Genomic DNA, 23807 nt, shown 5'->3' on the forward strand with positions numbered 1-23807 from the left:
GGTACGAATCGAACTCCACCAACTAGCCTTTCAGGATACCTGTCGTCACTATCACAAAGTCCGTGACTACACCTCTTAATCATATTTTTTGTTAAATAACCCAAATACGCGATAAAACGCTAACAAAACCTATACTGGACCATTCAATGTTGTCAGAGAAAATGGCGGGAGCAAAAACGGGCTTTGGTCTATGCAGATCTCTGGCCTCTGATTGGTCAGTGACGCGGATTGCGCAATATCCACGGAGGGGTCAATTAGCATGCAGTAAAACGCTTAATCCATCGTTTCGATTGCTCCCCCCCCCCCCACTCATGCAGATATACGACATTTACTAGATTCACGAGGACAGTAGTGAAATCAACAAACTTGGCCCGTTGTGAGAAAAATGAAGATTTAATTCCATCGGCGAGGCGAAGAGAAGGGAAAACCATTTCCATTAAGTACTGCTGTCAGTGTCAGTCGAGGCGGGTAACCAGTGTTAAATCTCTTCAAGTCCAGTATTAAATGTTGAGATGATACACTTGTTATAAAATAATTGTTTGTTTGAAAAGATTTGGGGATGTTATCCCCCCCCCCAGGTAACCGCAGAGTTTTCTCAAATTTCACGTTTCAGTTGATAATAAACACAAATATTCAAAATCATGAATTACTTTGCCTTGGGCTTCCAAACAAACAAATACCTATAAGCCGCGACTTTTTTCCCACGCTTTCAACCCTGCGATTTATGCGGTGATGCGGCTAATTTGTGTATTTTTTTCTTACGGCCGCAAGGGTGCACTTGAGTGGAAAAGGTAAGAGTGAGATCGTTGGAATGTATGTGCCGAGGAAGTGACTTTTACCGGCCATGTTAGTGCTATGCTAGCATTAGCACTGTGCTAGCGTGTTACTGGTGTGTCTCTGATTTTTACTGCTAAGTTTTTTTTTTTTAACCAACCGTCAGCACCATGCGCCGCGCTACCGTCCTGCTACCGTTAGTTCCACGCTCGTGTTAGGATCACGCTAGCGTTAGCGAATGTATGTGGCGAGGTAGTGACCTTTACTGGTCCGTCCCTGTTAGCACTGCGCTTGCGTGTTACTGCTGTGTCTCAGTGATTTTTACCGGTAAGTTTTTTTTTTAACCGACCCTGACAGCATCGTGCTAGCGTTAGCGCCACACTTGTGTTAGCGTCACGCTAGTATTAGCTAATATATGTGGCGAGGAAGTGACTTTTACTGGTCCGGTCCTGTTAGCACGGCACTCGCGTGTTACTGGCTTGTCTCTGTGATTTTTACTGGTATGTTTTTTTTTTTTTTAACCGGCCCCGTTAGCGCGCCGGCGCTAGCGTTAAACTATCTGTGTACCGTCTTTCTTTGTAAATATCTCGTGTTTGAATGTGAGCACTTATGTAAGTACCAAATGGTATTTCCTTTACAACTGGACTTGGCGAGGGTTATAACCAGGTGCACTCTGTAGGCCGGGAATCACGGTAAGCCCCTGCCAACTGGTCACAGTATTAGGAACACAAGTGAAAAAGCTCTAATAGAGCAACTGTATTGAAATTCTGCTTTTACTCAATAAAGAAAAGACCAGGTGGGTCAAAACTTGGCGCAAAGTTCAATGTTTTTATTATGGTACATTTACTGTTACTTTCCAGATATCTTGTCCTTCCCCACATGGTTACTTTTCATTCTTTCATCCTTACTTCCATCACAGAATTGATAAAGAGTCATCCTTCCAACCATCCATCCTTCTTTCCCCTCGGATGCCATTTTTTAATTCAGTCACATTTTTAATATATCCTTGCACGCTTCCTTTGCTTAAAAATTCTTTCCCTGCTTCCATATTTGCCACCGACGCATGCACCAATCGTGTACAATTTCTAAAAAAAATTTAATTCACGTTTTCAACACAGTATAAAAACATCAACCAATCATTTTTAAAATACATCCACAATGATAAAATGCCTATTAACATTTAATACAATGAAGACATTAGGTGCATAAAAAGCAAATGTTAATAATCAAAGATTCATCTCTTATACTTGGACACCAGCTGGGCGACCGAGGCCTGGTCCCGCTTCAGCTGAGCTCCCAGCTCGGGCTGTCGTCTGAAGGCGAACACCAGCGCTCGCACCGTCCTCCGGTACGGGCCGCTGACTCGCCGGCCGCTCTGGTGGAACACCTCCCTCTCCGTGTTGTCTACCAGGCCGCAGTCCTCCTGGGATCCACGAGCGGAAAAACGTGAAAATATCAACATTTGCGCAGTGAAGCGTGTAGAATACTGCAGACAAGATTGCGGCGAAAAAAAATCTGAAGCGTCATACGAAAACAGACTCCATTGCAGCTTTTATCGGTACTTTATATGAATTTGTGCCAAACCTTGAGTTCAAGGGCCTCGGCCAGGAGTCTCCTGGCATTGCTCCTGAGCTCTTCCGATCGCTTGTCCGAGCGCACTTCGATGGACGGCTTGTTGGAATTCTCCTCGACGAACGTCCTCCAAGTCGAGTAAACCCCGGCGGCCGCCGAGCTCACCTCGGGGTCCGGGTGCTTCCGCAGTTTGTTGACGGTGTGACCTGAGGAAGAAGCCAAGGTGAAAGAAGAGCTGGTTTAAAGGATGACCTTTTTCCGGCTAAACAAAACGAGATCTTTAAGGCAATTGTTTAAAATGTAGAGTTTAGTTAAAAAAAAAAAAAAAAAGTGAAAGCTCCCTTCTTGCTTTCTTTTTCAGAATGTTTTCATGAAATAAATTAAAATATTAGTTAAAGACAACACAAGTACACACAAAATGTAATTTTTTATTGGTTTGGGGAGAAAAATCCATTCAATTTCTCCCGACGGAACCAGAATAGGACCTGTCTGACAAAGTCAAGTATAGTACACCAAATACTTTTAAAAGCTAGACATCATGAACAGATCTAAATAAATTCAGCATCAAAAAAGAAAAAGTAATTGAGATCTATCAGTGCGGAAAATCTAATACAGCCATTTCTAAAGATTTGGGACTCCAGCAAACCACAGTGATAGCGATTATCCACAAATGATGAAAACAGAACAGTGGTGAACCTTTTCAGGAGTGACCACCCAACCAAAATGACCCGAAGAGCACAGTGACGTCTTATCCAAAGGTCACAAAAGACCCCCCTGCAACATCCACAGAACTGAAAAACTAATTTACCTCAGTTGAGGTTCATGCATGACTCCACCCCAAGAAAGAGACTGGGCAAAAAAATGGCCTGCATGGCAAATTTCCAAGACCAAAACCACTCCTATGCAAAAAGAACATCAATGCTTGTCTCAATTTTGACAGAACACATCTTGATGATGTCCAAGACTTTTTGGAAAATAGTCAAACTTATTTTGGAAGATGTGTGTACCATTACATCTGGTGTAAAAGTAACACTGCGTTTAAGGAAAAAAAAGGATCAAAATCAACAGTAAAATATGGCGAAGGTAGTGTAATGGTATGGGACTGTTTTGCTACTCTAGGATAAATTGAAAACATGAACTCTGCTGTCAACCCCAATATCAAGCCATAAAATTACCGATTTTCGTGGATTTCAGCACCTCTTTGGAGGGCATCTTTTTGCTCAGCTCGGCCAAGGCACTCATCATGTTGTCATTGCTCTGTCCAGGCAGCTCCAGTGTGGATTTACAGCGCAAAATGTCTTCAATGACGACCACTCTCTAGAAAGGAAAAGTCGCATAAGATGGCTCAAAATTGACTTTCTTGAACGAAAAGCCCAATTTAAACTCACCCGTAAGGATTCTATGGTGGTTTGCTTGTACACTTTGTCGGTGCTCCTCGAGGTCTTGGGCGTCTCTTTCTTAGGTAGCCGCACGACATACTTGTCCATCACGAGAGGTGTTCAAGAAAAGTTATTTTGAGAACCAGTGCTCATAAAATAAATCAAAATAAAACAAAACATCTGCTGCTAAAGCTAGCAACACAGAGACACTTACGGTGCGTTTAAATACATATCGGAAAATACGATCCTCACTAGAGAATACCCCTCGAGTCGCCCGATTATTTTTTTCATAAAATTCCCAGTCCGAGTAAAAAAACCCGGAATGCATACTGTACACTATTATACATAGCGTTGTGATATTTCATTCTTAGATATGCGTGAAACACACCGTACTCGATGACAGACACATTTTCTGAAACAAATGCCGTTGTCTTTCTTGGTTATTCTTTCAATAAAATCTTCACAACTCGGATTATTTTTGTCACGAAATATGCAGAAAAATAAAAATTCCCGAGTGTATAAACTAGCGAGAATCCTTGTGTGGCAGCCTTTTTTGTTTTTAAATGTAAGATATTCTCGTTTTTGTCCTTTTGTGACATTATAGACTTATTTAAATATTTTTTAGGTAATTAAAACATTATTCTGCGTTGGAATCACACACTTGGTCACATCTTGTCTGGAATTGTTTAAAATCCCATACATTGCTGATTTTAAACGCATCAAATGGTGACAAAATCTCGCGAGGACTTGATCCGGTTAAGTAGGAAGAGGAAGTGATTTTGTTGTGTTTTTGTTTGAGCTTTGTTTTCGTTGCGCACGTAAAATGGGCACTGCGTCCGTCTTCGTGTGCTTTTTGGCACTTTTTGCCACTATGGCGGCGGCGTCGTCGGACGTGTTCGACAGCGTGCTGGGAAACACGGCGTCCTGTCACCGCTCTTGTGAAATGACATACTCTTTACACACGTACCCGAGGGTGAGCGAGGACCAGTTTAAAAAAAAGTTGGCTAGCTTTAGGCTATTTTAGCGAAATCATCTGTTAGTTTTGAAGTGCTGGCGACACGTCTCGAAAGCGCGAGTTAATTGTACTTTTGCGGTGTTTTGTTGTGTTTTTAGGAAGAGGAACTCTACGCTTGTCAGCGAGGCTGTCGGTTGTTCTCCATTTGCCAGTTTGTTCGCGAGAGCAAAGACTTGAACCGCACCACAGCCGACTGTCAATCAAGTGAGATAAAATGGCCGACGTTGGCTTCCATGTTATTATCCTTTAATTACGCAGCTCATTTGGTGATATTCCTTGTGTTGTTTGCCCTCCCCCAACGCCCCCCCCCTTTTTTTTTTTTTTTTTTTTTACAGCCTGTCACGAAGCCTACACCCAGGCTACCGAGGAGTATGCGTGCAACCTGGGCTGCCACAGCCAGCTTCCTTTTGCCGAGCAACGCCACGAACAGGTGCACAACGTATGGGTTGTTTTCACGTGACGTCACTAGTTGTGCTGCCTCCAACAGGGGTCATTTTCGACCCCAGAGCTATGTTACTCATACATAGGCAAGGTGGTTGACATATGTTTCTAAGTGCATTTATTGAAGACGCGACCGACAGCACATCAAGCCCAGACTGATGATTAGGCCACCTGGCATACACACATCATGGGACTCAGGACTGCGAACAAAGGCGTAGTATTGTGCCATTGATTCTTTTACTCTATGTGACAGAAATGAAAGGAGTATGTTAACATGGAAAACCAAAGGAGTTGGAATATTATTGTTTATTATCGAGGCGAACTCCATTTATTCCATTCTTTATCAAAAAGTAAAACCAGTATATTAGTTCACCACAAGTAAACCGAAACGTTTATTGTTTAAAATTTGATGACAATGGCAGAAAGACAAAACAATAAACAAATCAAGTATTTCACAAAATTGTCGACTCTTTCAAGTGACTGACAAAAAAAACGATCCAAACTGTAATGTTGGCCTTCTGAAAAAAGGATCGATTAAGCTCGTGAGCTTAGCTCAGCGACTCGATCAGCACGATGGAGGTTGAGACCGGGCAGCGGGATAGCAGTGTAGGGGAATTGTCCACAAAGCCAAGTCTCCGTGAAGCACAGAACCGGAGAACGTCCAAAGTCTTTCGTCGGAAGCGTGAGACGACGTCCCCGTTTACCCAGCCGGACTTGTGTACCGGATTGCGAGGGTTTGAAGAGCGTGTCGACTGGCAACTCTGGAACGAATTGGTGAGAGTTGTTGAAAAAGAAAAAATTCAGAAGAAGGCTCTCTGATGGTTCGCAAGTCCCCTCTTGCGTACTTGAGTCCCAAGTTGCCTGTGAAACACGAAAACACAAACGGTAACCGAGAGCATTCCGTAGACTTCCACGCTGGTACGCGTTCGGTAGAGAGGTTAAATGGCGGCGCGCGGTGGTGTGTGGGTAATCCACCAAAAAATATGATGTCAGTGAAAACGACTCATATTTAGCTAAATTTTGCAACATTTCCCAAAAATGACACTCAGGCAAAATGAGTAATAAATACCAATACATCAGTAGTTTTCTTCATTAAAACGTTTTTCAAAAATATATATATATATTTTTTAGGCAAGATTAATGGCTTTTTGGGCGGCACGTGGTTCAGCTGCTCATACGTTGGCCTCACAGTTCTGAGGTCCTGGGTTCAATCCCGGACCCGTCTGTGTGGAGTTTGCATGTTCTCCCCGTGCCTGCGTTGGTTTTCTGCGGGCATTATCCCAAAAACATTCAACATTAATTGGACACTCTAAATTGCCCCTAGGTGTGATTGTGAGTGCCATTGTTTGTCTCCATGTGTCCTGCGATTGGCTGGCAACCAGTTCAGGATGTACCCCGCCTCCTGCCCGTTGACAGCTGGGATAGGCTCCAGCACCCCTTGTGAGGATACGCGGCGAAGAAAATGGATGAATGGATGGATAATGGCTTTTTGATCCAATTCGATAGATTTTTTTTTCACTGAATGAATTAATCTCATAAGTAAAGGCACCGCTGTACTTTGTTCACACCAATTACTATTTTGATATTAGACAGGGAGTTGGTGTTAATTTGTACCATCCAGAGAAAAATAAGAGAAAAAAAATAATGCAGAGGTGCAAAATGGGTAACGTTTTGGAGAAAGTATCTGAGGATGGTCTCCACGGGAATCGGGGGAACCCGAATAGGCGAATTTGAGGTCTGCTTGTGCTCACTCTTGTGTTACTTATAGCTGGAAGCCATGATGCCGAGGATTCACTTGCTCTACCCCCTGATGTTGGTGCGAGGCTTCTGGGAGGACCTGATGAGTCAGGCGCACAGCTTCATCACCTCCACGTGGACCTTCTACCTCCAGGCCGACGACGGCAAAGTAGTCATTTTCCAGGTGTGCCACGCTGCAATGTCAAACCTCCAAGATAACGTGACTTCTTGTAAACAAAATGTGACATTGTTCGCAAGTGTGTGAGACTGAACCCGTATTTAATTCCGGTTTTCCCCACAGTTTGAAACCGAGAAAGACGACGACGACGACGACCAGGAAGTACAAAAGACAAGTAAGTACACATTTACGAGACACAAATGAAGATCTTCATGTTCAATTTTGGTCTCCTTCCCAGTCTCTGACGAAAGCGGCCCCATTTTCAAAGACTACCAGCGCAGACTCATCCAGGAGAGGGACCGTGACATGAGCGCTGATCGCAGCTACGACGATTACAACCTCTTCAGCTGCCTCTCGAGGTTTAACACAGCCACTTCGATACAGAGCAGATCGTGAAATGTAGTCGCTGTGATTTGATGGGCGCGTATGCGCCCGCAAATCTGTGCAGATGAGCGTGAAAAATCAAGCGCGTGAAATTTGTTACGAGTAGAAATAGATAGGTATTGAAAGACGTCGATTGTTTTGTGTAGTCTTGACCAATGTTCCCTCTAAGCTGCGCAATTGCGCACTTGTCGCACACTCTCAGCACACATGAAAACCGATCCAGCGCAGTGAACCACGGCCTGACGTCTTTTTTTTTTTTTTTTTTAACACGGAAGCACACGGCCTTTTCACAAGGAGCTACTGCTCAGCCTATTTCCACTTCCTAGTTTACCTAACAGCTCCCCCATCCGCTCTTAAAGCGATACACTCATAATTACAAACAGAAAACACACCCGCAACTTTATATCTGCGTGCATGACTGGTGGACCACACCTGTAACTTTATATCTGCGGGCATGACTGACCACACCCGTACATTTTTCAAATGTGTGTGACTGGTGAAATGTCAAATAATTGCACATAAAGTACAGTGAACCCTGGCTATTCGTGCGAAATCCGTGAGTAATTGATTCCTCCCAAAAAGGTTTGGAATCGCCTATTGACACCACCAGAAATTTGAAAATCACTACTTCTCTAAATGAAAGTCCTTAACACGCATCAGTATACGTCCCCAAAAGCAAGATTGGACGCAATTGCTGTGGCCTCAGCACAAAGACAGAAAATATTAATTTATAACAAAATATCCACCCTCCCGCCCAAAAAAAAAAAAAAAAAATGCCTCACTGCAGATATCTGAGGGTTCACTTTCACAGAAATATAATTGCACATTTAACATTTCCGTAATTCCCGGCCTACAAGCTGTGACTTTTTTCACATGCTTTCAACCCTGCGGTTTATGCAGTGATGCGGTTAATTTGTGCATTTTTTTTCTAACAGCCACAAGTGGGCACTCGAGCGGAAAAGGTTAGAATGAGACCGGTGGAATATATGTGCCGAGGAAGTGACTTTTATTGGCGCTGTTAGCGCTGCGCTAGCGTGTTGCTTCTGTGTGTCTCGGTGATATTTTTCGGGAACTTTTACTTTAACCGGTCCTGTTAGCGCCAGCTTTAGCGTGGCGCTTGCGTTAGCTCTAGCGTTAAACTCTCCCTGTGTACCGTCTATCTTTGTAAATGTCTCGTGTTTCAATGTGGGCACTTGCGGCTTTTACACAGCTCCGGCGTATGTATGGACCAAATGGTATTTCCTTTACAAATGTACTGGGTGAGGCTTATAACCAGGTGCGCTCTGTAGGACGGGTATTACGGTTTAAGGCATGGTAAATGAAAGTTAATTGTGATTTCTATGTAGGTTTAATAACCCTTTATAATTGAAGAAAGAAAAAAAAAAAGTAATTGACACGAATACAAACTAAAAAAAAATGTGCATGTGCTGACAACAGAAATCTTGATAATGTTTTGACTTTTTTTTTTTTTTTTTTTCCTGTGGCTAAGAGCTCATTTTAGCCAAAGCAATGTTTGAAAAAAATCTGTATACAAAAGAAAAAAAAATGTTGTTTTTGACATGGCCTGAGAGGACCTGAACCAAAGTGAAACCTTTTGCGCCTCAGGAATCCCCGGCTGCCGGGCTGGATTCTCACCACCACCCTGGTGCTGTCCGTGCTGGTCCTCATCTGGATCTGCTGCGCCACTGTGGCCACCGCCGTCGACCAGTATGTGCCGGCTGAGGTCAGTTCTTGTGAGAAATGTCGCGATTGTAAGCCCACTTACCAGTATATGCTCCACGATCCTTCTCATTTGTTGCTTTCATGGAGATAATTAACGGTTTTCAGACAGAGTCGACACATTAATAATACTCGTACTTTGATTTTTTTTTTTTTTTTTTTCCCCCAGAAACTGAACATCTACGGTGACAGGGATTTTCTCACCGAGCAGAACCTGAAGCTTATTCCGTACCCGGCGTCCTCCCTGCTTCTCATCAGCTCCAAAGGGCCAGGAGAGGATGAGGAGGAGGCGGGGCCTCTTCCCGCCAAAGTCGATCTCGGCCAGTCGGGCATCTAAAAAAAAAAAAAAAAACTCGAAATCTGTCAAGAGTGGTAAGGTAACAACTTTTGATTCCGCTTGTGCGTCTTGTGCAATGAGAGAAACTGCTTGTAAAATATTTCGATAATGGATTCCTTCTGTCCGCTTTCAATGCTTTTCAAATGGACGCATTATGATTTTATAATGCCAGTACAAAAAAAACCTAATAGTTTTAGGGTCCCCTGCCCTTTTGAATTTTTGTGTTAGCGCGGTGGCTGTTATTTTATTTAAAAAAATGGTGACTTTTGAGGTGATTTCTTCCTGACACGCAATACTTTTGTGATCTTTAACGTAGTTGCCAAAGTCCCTAATTTTTTGTTCCCACCGCTGTAATCAGAGTTGACCAATAAAATGGTTTCCTCTTAATTCATCGGTGACTGAGTTCTTCTGTTCTCAGTCTGATGGATCAAGACAAGTCCCCTATAGATCACGTGTACGTGACATCACGTTTTCACGGCGCCATATTGCCGGTCAAATGTAGCTGCTCTGCACTGTGAGAGACATTGAACCGGAGGAAGATGTTTACAATACCCGAGACCTGTTGTGCTGTTGGTCGTCACAAGAGACGAGACAGATATTCAAAGAGATCATTCTATAGAATACTAGCTGAAAAGATCAGAAAATAATCAATGGATTTCGGCAATTAAACATGATGGATGGCGCCCAACCAAAATACACACACACCTGCGTAGTGATACATAATGCCAAATTGACTCATTTGAGAACATTGCATCAACAAAAAAAAAAAAAAACTGTCGAAGAGGTTTACAGAGGTTAACATGTGGCCGCAATCGCTTCTGTGTACCTTCCGTGGAGATGATGCCGTCCTTTTTTTTTTTTTTTTTTCCCCCCCAATCATAGTTAATGAATGGGAGTTTGTGTAAAACCAGGGGTCTTTTATTTAAATATTGGTATTTGTACTGCATACTAGCTGAAAAGACCGATGGATTCCGGCAAAGGTTGACGTGTGGCCGAACACGCTTCCACGTGCACGACCCGTCAACCTGTCACTATGTGGGATTTATTCCTGATTGAGAACAGATCCAGCAACGAAGTATTTGTATGTGTGCAGACTTTTCTACGCTTTCAAACTTTTCTGTGTAAATCTCGACTTACTCACCAGATCCGTGTGTGGATCCAGTTGTCCAAGCCAAGCGGAAGTGAATTAACAAACCAATTTCTTATCGGCGAAAACATCGACTTCGGTATTAAATACGGGTCCTCTATGCAGAGTTTACCTAATTTTTCAACATATGTTCGGTTATTTTCCCCTTCTAAACTCTGGGCGTCATCCTATCACAAATATTTTCGGGCTTTGTTAGACCGGGAATATGGCGACGTCACGTGATTTTCTGACATAGGTGGACGAGCCCTATTCATGTCCAAGTACCTCACTTGGGTTGTAATCTGAGCTCCAGTCTCCGTGTCAGGAGTTTGAATGTTCTCCACGTGCTGGTGCTTTTGTCCAAGATAGTAATTTCATCCCGTTTTTTAAAAAAAAGTGGATTCATTGAAATGCTAATAAGACAAATGTGAAAATTTTAACTTGACTTTATAAACAGAAAATTAAATGAATAATTTTAATCGGACAATTCAAGGAAAGTTGCTCAACAGACACTAATTGAACTGTACAAAAAAGATATACAAAAATAAAAAAAATTTGCAAACTGTGCAAATACTGGTGTCGATATATCAGTACTGATCCAACAAGTCCATGTCTTCAGCCGTCAGCACCGACGTGGGCGAGCGTTTCGCCAGAGGGCTCGTCCGGGAAACGTCGCCGCATTTTTCCGACGGTCGTTTGCTTTTGCGCGCGGCATTTGGGGCGCTGCCTGCCGGAGGTTTGTAGAAATGCAAATGCGGCTCATCCTCAGCTGTCGCGTCGCAAGACGACAGCGCTTTGTTCAACACCTCGCGGACGAACTTCTGCCTGCCAACTGAAGAAAAATAAGAAAACAAGCTTTACCAACGGTACTGTTCTCTTATTTATTTATTTGTACTTGAGGCAAGAAAGGCTTTTCTTGAATTTTTTTGAAAATATAATTCGATCAAAAATAATTGCAAACCCTCTTCAAAATAAGTGATGTGGAAATGTTTTTTTTTTCAACCATATAAATGTAAGTTTTTTAAATCACAGTAAAAATCAAAATATTAACACTTAAATGAAACATTTTTAAAATCTGTTGAATATCTTTTCCAACCAAGTTGTCATGTTTGCTTTTTTGACATCTGAAATCAATACATAAATGTCAACCTATGTATGAAAATATTTTTAAAGATTTAAAGACTTTTGAATTTAAAAATGAATATAGGTAAAAAAAATGTTAAATTGTAAAAAAAAAGGCTTAAAACCATTGTGATACTTAAAATATTAATTGAAAATATTAAATACTTATTTTAAATGTCTTTAAACAAACAAATGATTTAACTTTTGATGGAAATGTCCACTTAATTGACAAAGCACATTTGACAAATTTCCCATTCCGAACTCAGCTTTGCGACGCACTTTATGAATATGAATGAACACTTACAAAAGCGAAGTGCTGATATTCTGGACTCATCAAGTTTCTTCTGTTTTGGCATTTGCGCGCCATTGGTTTCCCACTGGTTCACCACCTGAGAACCACACACACATTCGCACAGGAGACATCACAGGACAAATAACACACTAAACAATATGACCATATTTATTTATTATGACCTGTTCTGCCCATCCTTGGGTTTTACATCCGGAGTGGTCAAAGGCGTCCAGCGCTTTCTCAGAATAAATCAGGCCCAGCAGTTCCCACATGGTAGACTTCAGTCTTGTACCAAACTGGAAGGAACAAATGACTTTTGTTTATCCATCCGTGATCTGATCCGCTTATCCTCACAAGCGTTGCATGCTGCTGGAGCATATCCCAGCTAGCTTTGTGCGAGAGGCTCATATTTATGGACAACTGAACTGACGGCAGTTTCCAAGTTGCGAGAGAGGAGCGACAAACTTTGCAATGAAGAGAAAACGAGATCCGCCCAATGTGTGCTTCAATCACCTTCATGCCGGTGCCAGACGCGTCCAGTTTTTCAAGTTTAGGGAGACAGTTGAGGTAGCGGAGAGCCCTTTCGGAGATAGGGTTGTCTGAAAGAGGAAATTGTCGTCTTATTCAATTTTTTTTGTAACCTTATTCCAACAGAAGGGAAGTAGAATATACACAGGAAGTTACATTCTAATAAGCCAGTATTGATGTCAGTATTGGAGGAGATACTCGTAAAAATGCTCCAATACTACGAGACCGATATCACCCTACTGCCCTGATGGGAGTAGCAGCCATGTGGAGATACTTTAAGGCAGGGGTGTCAAACTCATTTTTGCCGCAGGAGACGTTGTACTTGCGGTTTCCCTCTGAGGGCCGTGATGATTGTGAAACAATCAAAATTTGTAATCGCCTCATTATCTTTACACTGATTTGGAATCAGAAATCAAGTTAAATAGGTTTTTCGACTATTGTTCATGTTTGGTAACACAAAAATGCTTGCAATATCTCAAAGTTGTCATTTACAACATTGCAATTTCAAATTTCAACAAAAATCCTAAAAGTTGGTACACACGATTTGCCTTTGCGGGCCACATAAAACCTTATGGCGGGCCAGATCTGGCCCCCCGGGCCTTGACTTTGACACCTGTGTGAATGGTTCACCCATTCGTAGGCAGCGTCCCAATTTTGGGACATCATGATTTTCACCCATTATATCCTCCATTTTTTTTTTTTCCTCTTGAAAAATATATCCTTGAATGAGCAAGGTCCTATTTTTGGGAAGATCTACTAAGAAAACCAAAGTACCCTCTCGCGGGCAGCGTCCCATTTTTGGGACAAGATTATAAATTAAAGTTATCATGTAACTTAACCATGAACGAAAAAGAAGTTTCCTTGATTGTGGCCTACAAGGAGACTTATCTCAATTAGGCAAAAAATTCCCACCCTGCCCATGAATTAAGGTTAAAATGAATAAAAACACTACAGCTGATTGCAAATTATGTTCCGCAAAATGGATGACGACGTCCGCTTCGGCGAGGGAGGCGGGTTGGGAGCAACGGCACCTTACGTGAAACATCCAGGCACTGAAGACAGTCCAGTCCTTTCCTCATCATCCTCACAGGCGCCGTCAGCCGTTGCAGGCCCACGTCCGACAGGCCGTTGCCTCCGATGAAGAGCTGAGTCAGGCAACTAAAAGAGAAGTAGGTTAATATTTAAAAAAAAAAAAAAAAAAAAAGGCAAATCAGCGGGGCTACTGTGAGTCTTTTTAAAACAGACGCCAGCGCGGTGCGTCACCTCGCCAGCGAGGCGGACGTCAGGTGCTGGAAGATCTCGTGGTTATCGCCTAATCTGCAGCCAAACAGGTCCAAACGTTTCAAACTGTGGAAGGTTTTGATGTCAGCCATGCGCTCGTTCAACAGAGGAAACCTAAAGGACACACGAATCAAATAATCATCACCTTATATAGGGGCGGGGGAGGACACAAAATATTTTGAACATCGCTCGCTGCAAACTACAACCATTTAATAATTGGATATTAAAATATCCAGAAATAAATGAACAAAAAAATCCCCCCAAAAACCTAATAAATCCAAAATTGAATACTAAAGGGGGAAAAAAGTATTGTAATTGAAAATATTACACGTTATTAAAACTCATTAAAAAATACAAAATCTAAAGCATTATACTTGAAAAAAATATATAAAATTGAAAATAAATGCCAAATTATTCAAGTGCATAAAATAAATACTGGATTCATTAATTAAAGTAACAAAATATCTTTGAAAAAAATAATACAGGAAAACGTATGAATAATTGAATCAACACAAAATTTGCCAAATTATTCAAGTGCATAAAATAAATACTGGATTCATTAATTAAAGTAACAAAATATCTTTGAAAAAAATAATACAGGAAAACGTATGAATAATTGAATCAACACAAAATTTTAAAATTCACAGCAATAAAGAGACAAAAGATAAAATCCTAAAATGGTAAAAATGGGGCACCACGGTGGAGCAACTGGTGAAGCGTTGGCCTCACAGTTCTGAGGTCCTTGGTTCAATCCCAGACCCACCTGGTTGGGGTTTGCATGTCCTCCCCGTGCCACCGTGGGTTTTCTCCGGGCACTCCGGTTTCCTCCCACATCCCCAAAAACATGCAACATTAATTGGACACGCTAAATTGCCCCTAGGTGTGATTGTGAGTGCCCTGTGATTGGCCGGTGACAGCTGGGATGGGCTCCAGCACTCCCCGCGACCCTCGTGAGGATAAGCGGCTACGAAAATAGATGGATGGTAAAAATGGACCGGACCTGTTCCTGAGGCAGAGGGATCCGAGCACCATGTCTCCATAGGCGTCGCAGAAGAGCCGCAAGGCTTTGGGGGACACCTCCGGCTTCAGGAACACGCGGTTCTCCTCGGCCGCGGCGAAAAGCCTGTCGCCGATCTGCTCGGGGAAGCCCACCAGCGAGTCGACGTGCTGCACGTTGCCGGCCACGAAGAGCAACGCGATGTCGAACAGAGACTTGCTGCTGTAGCGCAGGCTGCCCTCCGCGTTGTACGTGAACACGAAGTGCTCCTTACGGAGCACCAGCGGGTTGGTCCGACGGCAAGAACTCGAGGGCGAGGAGGCCACCGGCTTGAGAACGATGTCGCTGACGCGACGCAGCTTGCCCCTTTCCCGGACGTACACGGCGCTGGCGTCCATTGTTCCCGTCCACCGTCATCACACCATGATGCGAGTGATTCTGTCAGAAAGCTGAGCCCACATTCGATTTTCACGGGAGATCGGCGTGTTTTCTTTTGGCTGGTGTCAAAGTAAACGCGCCTCGACGAGAAACATCACACTTTTATCACGAACACACGCAAATTCAAAAACTCATTCAGAGTACTTTTTACGTAGGTATTTTAAGTACATCTGAGTTAGCGTTTCACTGCATCTTGGTCAAAGTAAAACACACTAAACGATTACTTCGAAAAATCACAAACAGGAAGCCGGTATAGCACGTCCGGTGTCATCATAAATAAATTCAGTTATGCCGCGACGAGAAGCGTGTTCATTAATTTTTATGAATTTAGGGCAGTACATTTTTGTATACTAAGAAACTTCCAAAATGTGCTCACTTAAAACAAAATTAATTTTGAAAAATACGACACAGTAAACTGGGCTAACACAGCCGCATAACACTGCAAATCACAGCGGGACCTCATGTTTGATTTTTAATTAAATAAAATAATGTATGATTTTTAATAAATAAAATGATCAATTAAAACAAGAGAAATATGATTTAACAGACTCAGCAAAAAGCCGTGTGGACACACTAAGACATCGGTGTTAGTTACGTGGTGTCAAAATAAAGGTTCATGACTAAAACTTTTTTTGTCACAGACGCAGGTAAAAAATTACAATAATTAAGACAATTATATTGTTAAAATATATTCTCTTCATGCTTTCACTAAATGTGCATTGTATCTACGATTGTAGCAAAAAAAAAAAGGTCCTTATTTTGAATAATCACCAACAGGAAGCTATTATCTTTACAAGGCTAACACATCCGGTTCCTGCTTCCGTCAACGTAAGCTACAGTTGGAACATGAATTTTGGACTCTTTCGTGGTTAAAGTGAGCCTTTTATTTACGTTTATTGTCAAATATGTACGACAGGTATTCCAATACATACAGAGATAGTAGTGTTTATTCATTTTTAGATGCTTATGTTACATAGCCTCCTCGTTTCTGGCATTTACATAGTAGCTAAATTGTGACACTGTCTTGTTTGTTAGCTTTGTTATTGATCGTTTGTTTCTTTCTGTTAGCACGAAAGTCACCTCTAAAATGTGTTTTGTTTTTATGTCCTCACAGCTTTCCCAAAACAAAAAAACCCTACTGCTGTTTCACTTGCACTGATAAGCCAATAACTGAGTGGTTGGCCGTGAATCTCCGCTTAAATGGCGTCACCGAACGACCCATTTCAATTTCAAGGTGGGGGACGTCAACTGTCGTCATTCAGAATCAGAATTTTCATTTTTTTTTTTTTGACCAATCAGATTTCAAACTCACCTCAGAGGGCCAGTTGTGTGGCGTATGATGATGTTTTTCATTCTCTGGTTGGTCGTTCAGCACAGGTCAACATCGACTAAAATCATAATCTGACGCGGTGTGCACACATTGCTCGCAAAAGTCATCATGTCTGTGATTAAAAATGTTATTTTTTTGTCAGATTACCAGGGAAATCGTGACACTAACTGCAGCAGATAATTTATGGTATCGGGGATAATTGCAATCTCTTACATTTCCTTTTTGAATAGTATTAAGGGTTTCTATAATTGGGCCAAACACCAAATGTGTGCCCCGCCTGATGTAAATCTTCATTTTAGTTCCGTTAATATTGTGCTATGTGTTTTTGATGTCGTTATTCCAGAATTTGAAGAGAGCAAACTGTTGGCATCTGACAGAGATTCAACCACCATCGACATTGAGGATGATTTTGGAAACCAAAAGTCACATGGTGGTTTCACTCCCAACATTGATAATGACAACCCCATGGCTGAAGATGACAAAGCTGAGGCAAGATTATTCAGGTTATGAAGTGATCATGTCAATAAGTTTTCTTACTATTAATTTTTTTTTTTACTTTAAAGCTTCTCTCTGGGGAGAAGAAAAGCACCCCTTTCTGGACTTTTGAGTACTACCAACAGTTTTTTGACGTCGACACGAGCCATGTATGTATATCTTCTTTTAATTGCACGTTAAACACCTCTAAAGATTATTTTGAGTTAAAGAAAAAAATGATTTTCAACTGGCTGGACAGTAAGAAATGAATTTTGAGAGTCTGATCAAGTCAATCAGAATGTGAATAAAAGTAGCAAGTAATGGAACAAAATAGACCATAAAGATGGAGTCAAATGCACCACCTGATTTATGGAAGATCCAAATTAAAGCCCATTGTTTCTAAAAAGCGATACCAGCTGCAGTTGAGTGTACTAAGAACTCCATCACCCTAACGAAGCAGAATGTTGCAGAGCACTGCAAAATTTCAATCATGTTGTTATGAGCCACTTCAGGAAGGTGGTCAAAAGACAACAGAAACAGGCTACATTAGATTCTTTCTTTGTTAAAAAGGGCCGAGTCACCCCCACCGAAGACATTTGAAACAGTTGTTTTGCATTGCTTTTTTCTTTTGTTCCATTAACCCTACCTCTAGTTGCAAGTTAAACATTTTTTTTACATGTTACGTATTTTCTGTGCAAATAAAAAACAATTTGTTTGTCCCCCCCCCCCCCCCATTATTACTTGTTTAAAGTTATTCAGCACTTCTGTTAATAAAAAAGGTTTACAAGGCTGGGTGCCGAGTCGCTACAGATACGGAAATGCACTCTCAGCCTAGCATACTCTACTAGTAAAGCATACATTTTAAGCAAAAAATAAATGTTTCTTAAATTATTTAATTGTATAAAGTTGTTTTATTGAAAGGATCGGTGCTGGTCGGCGCTCAGGAGACAACGACGACACTCAACAAAAGACCAATGTTCCCAAATCCTATTTAGCCTAATAACTGGCATATTTATTTCGACCAAATGCAAGTTCTCAAAATACAGTTGACATTGCGTGAAATCAATCAGAAGTATTTAAACCATATATGTATTTCTACTATGCAGTTTATTATCAGGATAAGCTAAAATAAAATGCTTTAAACAACTTTTTTAGGCTTGGAACACATTGTTTCATTTTCCATTCATTGTAATAGGAAAATGTGCTTCGGTTTTCGAACGTTTCGGTTCAACCGGCCTTCTGGAATGGATTGTGTTCGAGAACCGAGGCACCACTGTACTTTGTTTCCAAACAGGTTTTTCCATGTATGCATGTATGTATGTATGTACTGACATAACGTGAGACAATGTGACATTTGTCTCAGGTAAGGGAAAGAATCATTGGATCAGTGCTTCCCTGGCCGGGAAAGAACTTCATTCACGTGTACCTTCGCAGAAATCCCGATCTTTACGGTCAGCATGCAAGCACGGATTCATTTTCAGTTTGCAGCGCAAATATAAGATTTGAGAATCAAACTGATGTTGTGATACACCCGTGACTCCTCTCAGGACCGTTTTGGATCTGCACCACTCTTGTGTTCGCCATCGCCATCAGTGGAAACATCTCCACCTTTCTGGTGAATTTGGGCAAGGCAAACTACAGATACACACCTGAGTTTGGAAAAGGTAATGACCATAAAAATGTTTTGTTTTGTTAAGATTTACTGTAATTTCCGACCTATAAGCCACGACTTTTTTCACACGATTTCAACTCTGCAGTCTATGTGCTGATGCAGCTATTTTGTGCAATTTTTTAACGGCTGCAAGGGGGCACTCCAGCGGAAAAGGTAAGGGTGAGAACGGTGGAATATATGTGCCGAGGAAGTGACTTTTACCGGTCTGGCCCTGTTAGCGCCGCGCTAGTGTGTTACTGCCGTGTCGCTGTGATTTTTACCGCTATGTTTTTTTTTTTTTTTTAAAACCGGCCCTGTTAATTGCAGCGGTAGCATTAGCTCGGCGTCATTAGCGTGGCGGCGTTAGCGTTAAACTCTCTGTGTACCATCTTTCTTTGTAAATATCTCGTGTTTGAATGTGGGTTCCAATGTGGGCACTTGGGGCTTTTACACAGCTGCGGCGCATGTATGGACTAAATGGTATTTCCTTTACAAAAGTACTCGGTGAGGCTAGTAACCATGCAGGTGCGCTCTGTTGGCCTGGAATTACGGTAGTCTTTAACGAATGGTAAATGAAAGTTAATTGTGATTTTTATGTAGGTTTAATAACCCTTTATAATTGAAGAAAGGAAAAAAAGTAATTGACACGAATACAAATGAAAAAAGTGACTTTTATTGGCGCTGTTAGCGCTGCGCTAGCGTGTTGCTTCCGTGTTACTGGCGTGTCTCAGTGATATTTTTCGGTCAGTTTTATTTTAACCGGCCCTGTTAGCGCTAGCTTTAGCGTGGCGCTTGCGTTAGCTCCAGCGTTAAACTCTCCCTGTGTACCGTCTATTTTTGTAAATATCTCGTATTTCAATGTGGGCACTTGCGGCTTTTCCACAGCTGCGGCGTATGTATGGACCAAATGGTATTTCCTTTACAAATGTACTGAGTGAGGCTTATAACCAGGTGTGGTCTGTAGGCCGGGAATTACGGTAATCATCTATATTCTTTTGTCAGATCCATAGGTGTATCTACTACTTTCCGCTAAATGTTTCTGAAGGGATTGCCTTGAAACAAGTCAGCCATTTTGTCTTAAATTGGCCATTTCCAGGTCATTTTGTCTTTTTCCAGCGTTCCTTGAAGAGAAATTTTGATTGCATACAGATAGCAAATTGATTTTGCGATGTTTGGGACTATGAGGGACCAAGGACCCACCCTGAAGTGCTTCATTTTGCAGAAATGTGTATCCTTATAGCTTCAATTTAATTTGATTTTTTTTTTTTTTTCCAATACCCCAGTGACCATCGCTGCGACGGCAATCTTCAGCTACGCTTGGCTGGTCCCTCTCGCCCTTTGGGCTTTCTTGCTATGGAGGAACAACAAGATCATGAACTTGGTGTCATATTCCTTCATGGAGGTTGTCTGCGTGTACGGATACTCCCTTTCCATATACATTCCCGCCGTGGTATGTTTTCCTTCTGAATACGCTGTGAAACCTACATAACTCAAGGTCAAATTCCCTGACATGATATATTTTCTCTCTGAGATGATATTTGTTTTCTCTCGCAAGGTTCTGTGGATCATCCCGTTTGAGTGGCTGCAGTGGCTCACCGTCCTGGTGGCGCTGTGCCTGTCCGGCTCCGTCCTGGTCATCACCTTTTGGCCCGCCGTCCGCGACGATCAGCCCAAAATTATCGCGGCAGTCATGTTGGCCATCGTCCTTCTCAACGTCCTCCTCGCCGTTGGTTGCAAAGTAACGACACTTTCGAACTCCTTTCTGTTATCCACTTGACCCTGTTCTCCGGTCAAAATCGTCGAAACTTTAAGAAAGCTAAACAGCCAGTGTTATAAGTAGCATGACTGATTCATGCAGAAGTTTACATGTTTTCTGAACATGTTGAAAACAAGACAAAGTAAGTCTCTTCTCGGCTTGTCCCGGTGGGGGTCGCCACAGTGTAACATCTCAGATGAATGCTCAAATTTGTTTGGCACAGTTTTTGCGCCGGATGCCCTTCCAGCCTACAGAGCGCACCTGATTATAAGCCTCAGCCAGTACATTAGTAAAGGAAATACCATTTGGTACATACATAAGCCGCACTTGTGTCAAAGCCGCATTGAAACACGAGATAGTTACAAAGAAAGATGGTACACAGAAAGAGTTTTCGAAGTTTTAATACCATAGCTTAGCTTAACATAGCAACAACACAGTAGCACGAACAGGGCTGTTAAAACAAAAACATACTGGTTAAAAAAAGAAAAAAACAGCCCTGGCAGCTACACAGTAGCAACACGGTAGTACAGCACTAAAAGGGTCGGTTAAAAAAAAAAAATCACTGAGACACGGCAGTAATACAGCATCAACACTCTAGCGTTGCACTAACGCTAGCGTGATGCTAACGCTAAAAGAAAGCGTGTGAAAAAAGTCCCGGTTCGTAGGCCGGAAATGTGATGGTTCTAATGAGGAAACGTAACGAACGTCACTCTACAGTAGCTGCAATAATGTCTAGCAGTTGGTGCAAAAAGCTAACAAACTAGTCTACATGTTCACTTTGTGCTACGCTGAAACCACAGAAATCCTGTATTGGCTCATCATATTTACACATGACATTTATGACCTACTTTTGGAATCAGAAATCAAGTGTAATGGGTTTTTCAACCATTGTTCATGTTTTGTAACAAAAAAATCTCAACATCTGCTGGGACATACTTTCCAAAGAATCAGAAATTTTGACACTGATGATTCGCCTTCGCGGGTCACGTAAAATTCCGTGGCAGGGCCAGATCTTGCCCCCGGGCCTCGAGTTTGACATCCGCCGTCAACCGACGTCTGCCTGGTTGAGCTGCCGTTTAGTTCTTTGTCGCGTTCCTCCATTTTAGGCGTATTTCTTCAGCAAACCAGAAACGATGCCAGTGCCCGACCAAGTGGTGACGACAGTGCTCAACACATCCATGACATGAGAAGTTTTTCCGAAGGTACATATGCTTTTTTAAAAAAATATATATTTCACATGCTCGTGTTTGAACGCGGCACTTCCTTCCCAAATCAAGTGTCTGCCACGTGTCATTCATCCCCCCCCCCCCCCCCCCCCCCCAGCCGTTCCCGAATTGCAGCGTCTCCTGTTGCCATAATCGAGAGAATCGGGTTGCGGTGTGCCGATGAAATCATGGGCCGTCTGGATTTCGCCTCATAACCTACTGTAAGGGGTGCGCTTGGTGCACCGCTACCAAGTATGTTCTTTCTAAGGGGGTCGGGGTGTGCTGTGGCAATATGGATTTCCATTTGTAGTCAGAATGTGACACACACAAAAAAAAAAAAGACTTTGGATGAATATTACGGTTGCGGGATTTGGACAGCAGACCTCGGAATTGTCAATACTGTATGGATGTATTTCATTTTCTTTACTAGCACTACTGTTGACAAAACTTTGGAAGTCTATTAGCGCCACACTGAAGCAATGACAAGTGCAAAAATGGAATTACAGAGCAAAGTTATGTCATAACTTTGAGGGAAAAGGCAGTGTTGCAGGGGAAAAAAAAGTTGTTAGAGTAAAATCATAATATGAGGATAAAGGTGTAATTTTTGAAGAATAAACTTGTAATATTATGAAGATGAAGTTCCATGAGAATAAATTCGCAATTTTACAAGAATAACAGTACTGGGATTTTTTTTTTTTTTTTTTAACGCATCTTTATGACAACTGTATCATTCTAATATTTCAAAATTGCCCTTCGGTGTGATTGTGAGTGTGACTGTTGCCTTATCTCCATGTGCCCTGTGATTTGACTGTCAACCAGTTAGGGGCGTACCCCGCCTCCTGCCCCAAGAAAGCTGGGATAGGCTCCAGCAATTCTGCGACCCTTGTGAGGATAATCGGCTGAGAAAATGTATGGATTTTTGGAATCTTTTTATTTTTTATTTTTTAGTTGATCTGTAGTCTACTTTATTGCTTTATTGTGGTAATATCCCCATTATGTGAAGTCATAATTACAAGAGCAGAAGATTACAAAGATGTAATAAGACAAGAAAAATGATGTAATTTTACATGAAGCGTTCATCCGACGAAAAATAATAATGTGGGGATAAAGTCATAGTTTACGACAGTTTCATGAATTTTTCCCCCTTATATTGCGACACTTTTGTACATTTTTTTTTTCATAAAACTAGTACATAATTTTACTTATTTATTTTATAGTTACATCTTCATTCTTTGAATATACATTGCCAATCATTCTTGCAACATGACCCCTGTGTGGCCCTTCTACATGTTTACACAAAAAGCAATTGCAAAGTTCCAAAAAAAGTAACATCTTTTGTTGAATAATTCAATTTTGATAATTGAAGAACTACATTTGTTTGAAAATTTATGGGCTCGCTAATGAATTGTTACATTTATAGATCAAAAGTTGGGGAAAATAAAGGTATCTACCGTTGTGAATTCAGTTTTAGACACCAGTGACTTGGAGAAACCCTAAGTCAAAAAAAAATGTGACTTTTCCTTGTTAATCAGCAGCAGCTAAGTGCATCTTAGGCCGCCGGGACATTTCATAATTTTACGATAAATATTTAGTCGAGCGGCTGTCAGCCGTAACTTCTAAATGTGACGTTTTCCGGCTGTCAAATAGATTTTTTTTTTAAGGAATAGTCAATAGGTTGGGAATTTTTTTAGACTTTGTAAATAATTAACGTGTGAGAACAAAATGTTGAATTGTAAAACAATACAGTTCGGATTCTGAGATGAAAGTAATCATTTTACAAGAAAATTTGACCTGTGCCCGAATGAAGTAAAATCTGACAGTGAGATTTTTAGGTGTAAAATCTTAATTTTGCAAGGACTATTAAAAATATATATATTGTACAAGAATCCAGTTGGAGTTGAATTTTTTTTAAATTATTGTATGGGAATACAATTGATAAGAGTTTGAGAAAGGGTATTTAGTTATTTTTTTTCATTTTTTGTACATTCTTCACATCTTTAAATTGAGATAATTTACAAATAAATATTTATTTTAATTTTATAATCTACATACATTTTAAAATTTACAAGTA

General features: G+C 41.4%; 4 protein-coding genes across 9 annotated transcripts; 2 read left to right on the forward strand and 2 right to left on the reverse strand.

Moving 5' to 3' along the window:
• Positions 1-1851: 1851 nt before the first annotated feature.
• Positions 1852-4107, reverse strand: tceanc2 (transcription elongation factor A (SII) N-terminal and central domain containing 2). Its single transcript, XM_061838386.1, has 4 exons — positions 3735-4107; positions 3522-3663; positions 2359-2552; positions 1852-2197 (listed from the first exon to the last, which is right to left on the reverse strand). The coding sequence occupies exons 1-4, from the start codon at positions 3831-3833 to the stop codon at positions 2009-2011; spliced, it is 624 nt and encodes a 207-aa protein (XP_061694370.1). The 5' UTR covers positions 3834-4107; the 3' UTR covers positions 1852-2008.
• A 368-nt stretch (positions 4108-4475) lies between these two features.
• On the forward strand, positions 4476-9923 carry tmem59 (transmembrane protein 59). The gene is made up of 8 exons (XM_061838379.1): positions 4476-4698; positions 4839-4944; positions 5076-5170; positions 6950-7102; positions 7220-7271; positions 7335-7455; positions 9086-9203; positions 9369-9923. The coding sequence occupies exons 1-8, from the start codon at positions 4549-4551 to the stop codon at positions 9534-9536; spliced, it is 963 nt and encodes a 320-aa protein (XP_061694363.1). The 5' UTR covers positions 4476-4548; the 3' UTR covers positions 9537-9923.
• Positions 9924-11092: 1169 nt separating this feature from the next.
• lrrc42 (leucine rich repeat containing 42) lies at positions 11093-15280 on the reverse strand. Of its 2 annotated transcripts, none has more exons than XM_061838378.1 (7): positions 14886-15280; positions 13871-13999; positions 13641-13762; positions 12590-12675; positions 12259-12372; positions 12089-12173; positions 11093-11494 (listed from the first exon to the last, which is right to left on the reverse strand). In XM_061838378.1, exons 1-7 carry the CDS (start codon positions 15278-15280, stop codon positions 11250-11252), a joined length of 1176 nt encoding a protein of 391 aa, XP_061694362.1. In that variant the 3' UTR covers positions 11093-11249. The 2 variants fall into 2 exon arrangements, with proteins under 2 accessions (XP_061694362.1, XP_061694361.1); XM_061838377.1 differs by having other exon boundaries at positions 13868-13999.
• yipf1 (Yip1 domain family, member 1) lies at positions 15262-23552 on the forward strand. Of its 5 annotated transcripts, none has more exons than XM_061838385.1 (10): positions 15262-15390; positions 16435-16554; positions 16994-17139; positions 17214-17294; positions 18488-18575; positions 18672-18788; positions 20059-20225; positions 20331-20513; positions 21638-21733; positions 21855-23550. In XM_061838385.1, exons 2-9 carry the CDS (start codon positions 16521-16523, stop codon positions 21716-21718), a joined length of 897 nt encoding a protein of 298 aa, XP_061694369.1. In that variant the 5' UTR covers positions 15262-15390; positions 16435-16520; the 3' UTR covers positions 21719-21733; positions 21855-23550. The 5 variants fall into 5 exon arrangements, with proteins under 5 accessions (XP_061694369.1, XP_061694368.1, XP_061694364.1 ...); XM_061838384.1 differs by lacking the exon at positions 15262-15390 and adding an exon at positions 16088-16194 and having other exon boundaries at positions 21872-23552; XM_061838380.1 differs by lacking the exon at positions 15262-15390 and adding an exon at positions 16088-16194 and having other exon boundaries at positions 21855-23549.
• Positions 23553-23807: the final 255 nt, after the last annotated feature.

Source organism: Syngnathoides biaculeatus, chromosome 13, assembly GCF_019802595.1.
Source record: "Syngnathoides biaculeatus isolate LvHL_M chromosome 13, ASM1980259v1, whole genome shotgun sequence".
Taxonomy (NCBI): Eukaryota; Metazoa; Chordata; class Actinopteri; order Syngnathiformes; family Syngnathidae; genus Syngnathoides; species Syngnathoides biaculeatus.

Coding starts and splice junctions, on each gene's coding strand:
- tceanc2 (XM_061838386.1), bottom strand. CDS start 3,833: ATGGACAAGTATGTCGTGCGGCTACCTAAGAAAGAGACGCCCAAGACC. Junction 3,664..3,734: donor CCACCATAGAATCCTTACGG/GTGAGTTTAAAT, acceptor TTTCCTTTCTAG/AGAGTGGTCGTCATTGAAGA. Junction 2,198..2,358: donor CCGAGGCCCTTGAACTCAAG/GTTTGGCACAAA, acceptor CGTGGATCCCAG/GAGGACTGCGGCCTGGTAGA.
- tmem59 (XM_061838379.1), top strand. CDS start 4,549: ATGGGCACTGCGTCCGTCTTCGTGTGCTTTTTGGCACTTTTTGCCACT. Junction 4,945..5,075: donor CACAGCCGACTGTCAATCAA/GTGAGATAAAAT, acceptor TTTTTTTTACAG/CCTGTCACGAAGCCTACACC. Junction 7,272..7,334: donor CCAGGAAGTACAAAAGACAA/GTAAGTACACAT, acceptor TCTCCTTCCCAG/TCTCTGACGAAAGCGGCCCC.
- lrrc42 (XM_061838377.1), bottom strand. CDS start 15,280: ATGGACGCCAGCGCCGTGTACGTCCGGGAAAGGGGCAAGCTGCGTCGC. Junction 14,000..14,885: donor TCCCTCTGCCTCAGGAACAG/GTCCGGTCCATT, acceptor TGTGTCCTTTAG/GTTTCCTCTGTTGAACGAGC. Junction 12,174..12,258: donor CCCAAGGATGGGCAGAACAG/GTCATAATAAAT, acceptor TGTGGTTCTCAG/GTGGTGAACCAGTGGGAAAC.
- yipf1 (XM_061838385.1), top strand. CDS start 16,521: ATGGCGTCACCGAACGACCCATTTCAATTTCAAG. Junction 18,789..20,058: donor CACACCTGAGTTTGGAAAAG/GTAATGACCATA, acceptor CCAATACCCCAG/TGACCATCGCTGCGACGGCA. Junction 20,514..21,637: donor TCCTCGCCGTTGGTTGCAAA/GTAACGACACTT, acceptor CCTCCATTTTAG/GCGTATTTCTTCAGCAAACC.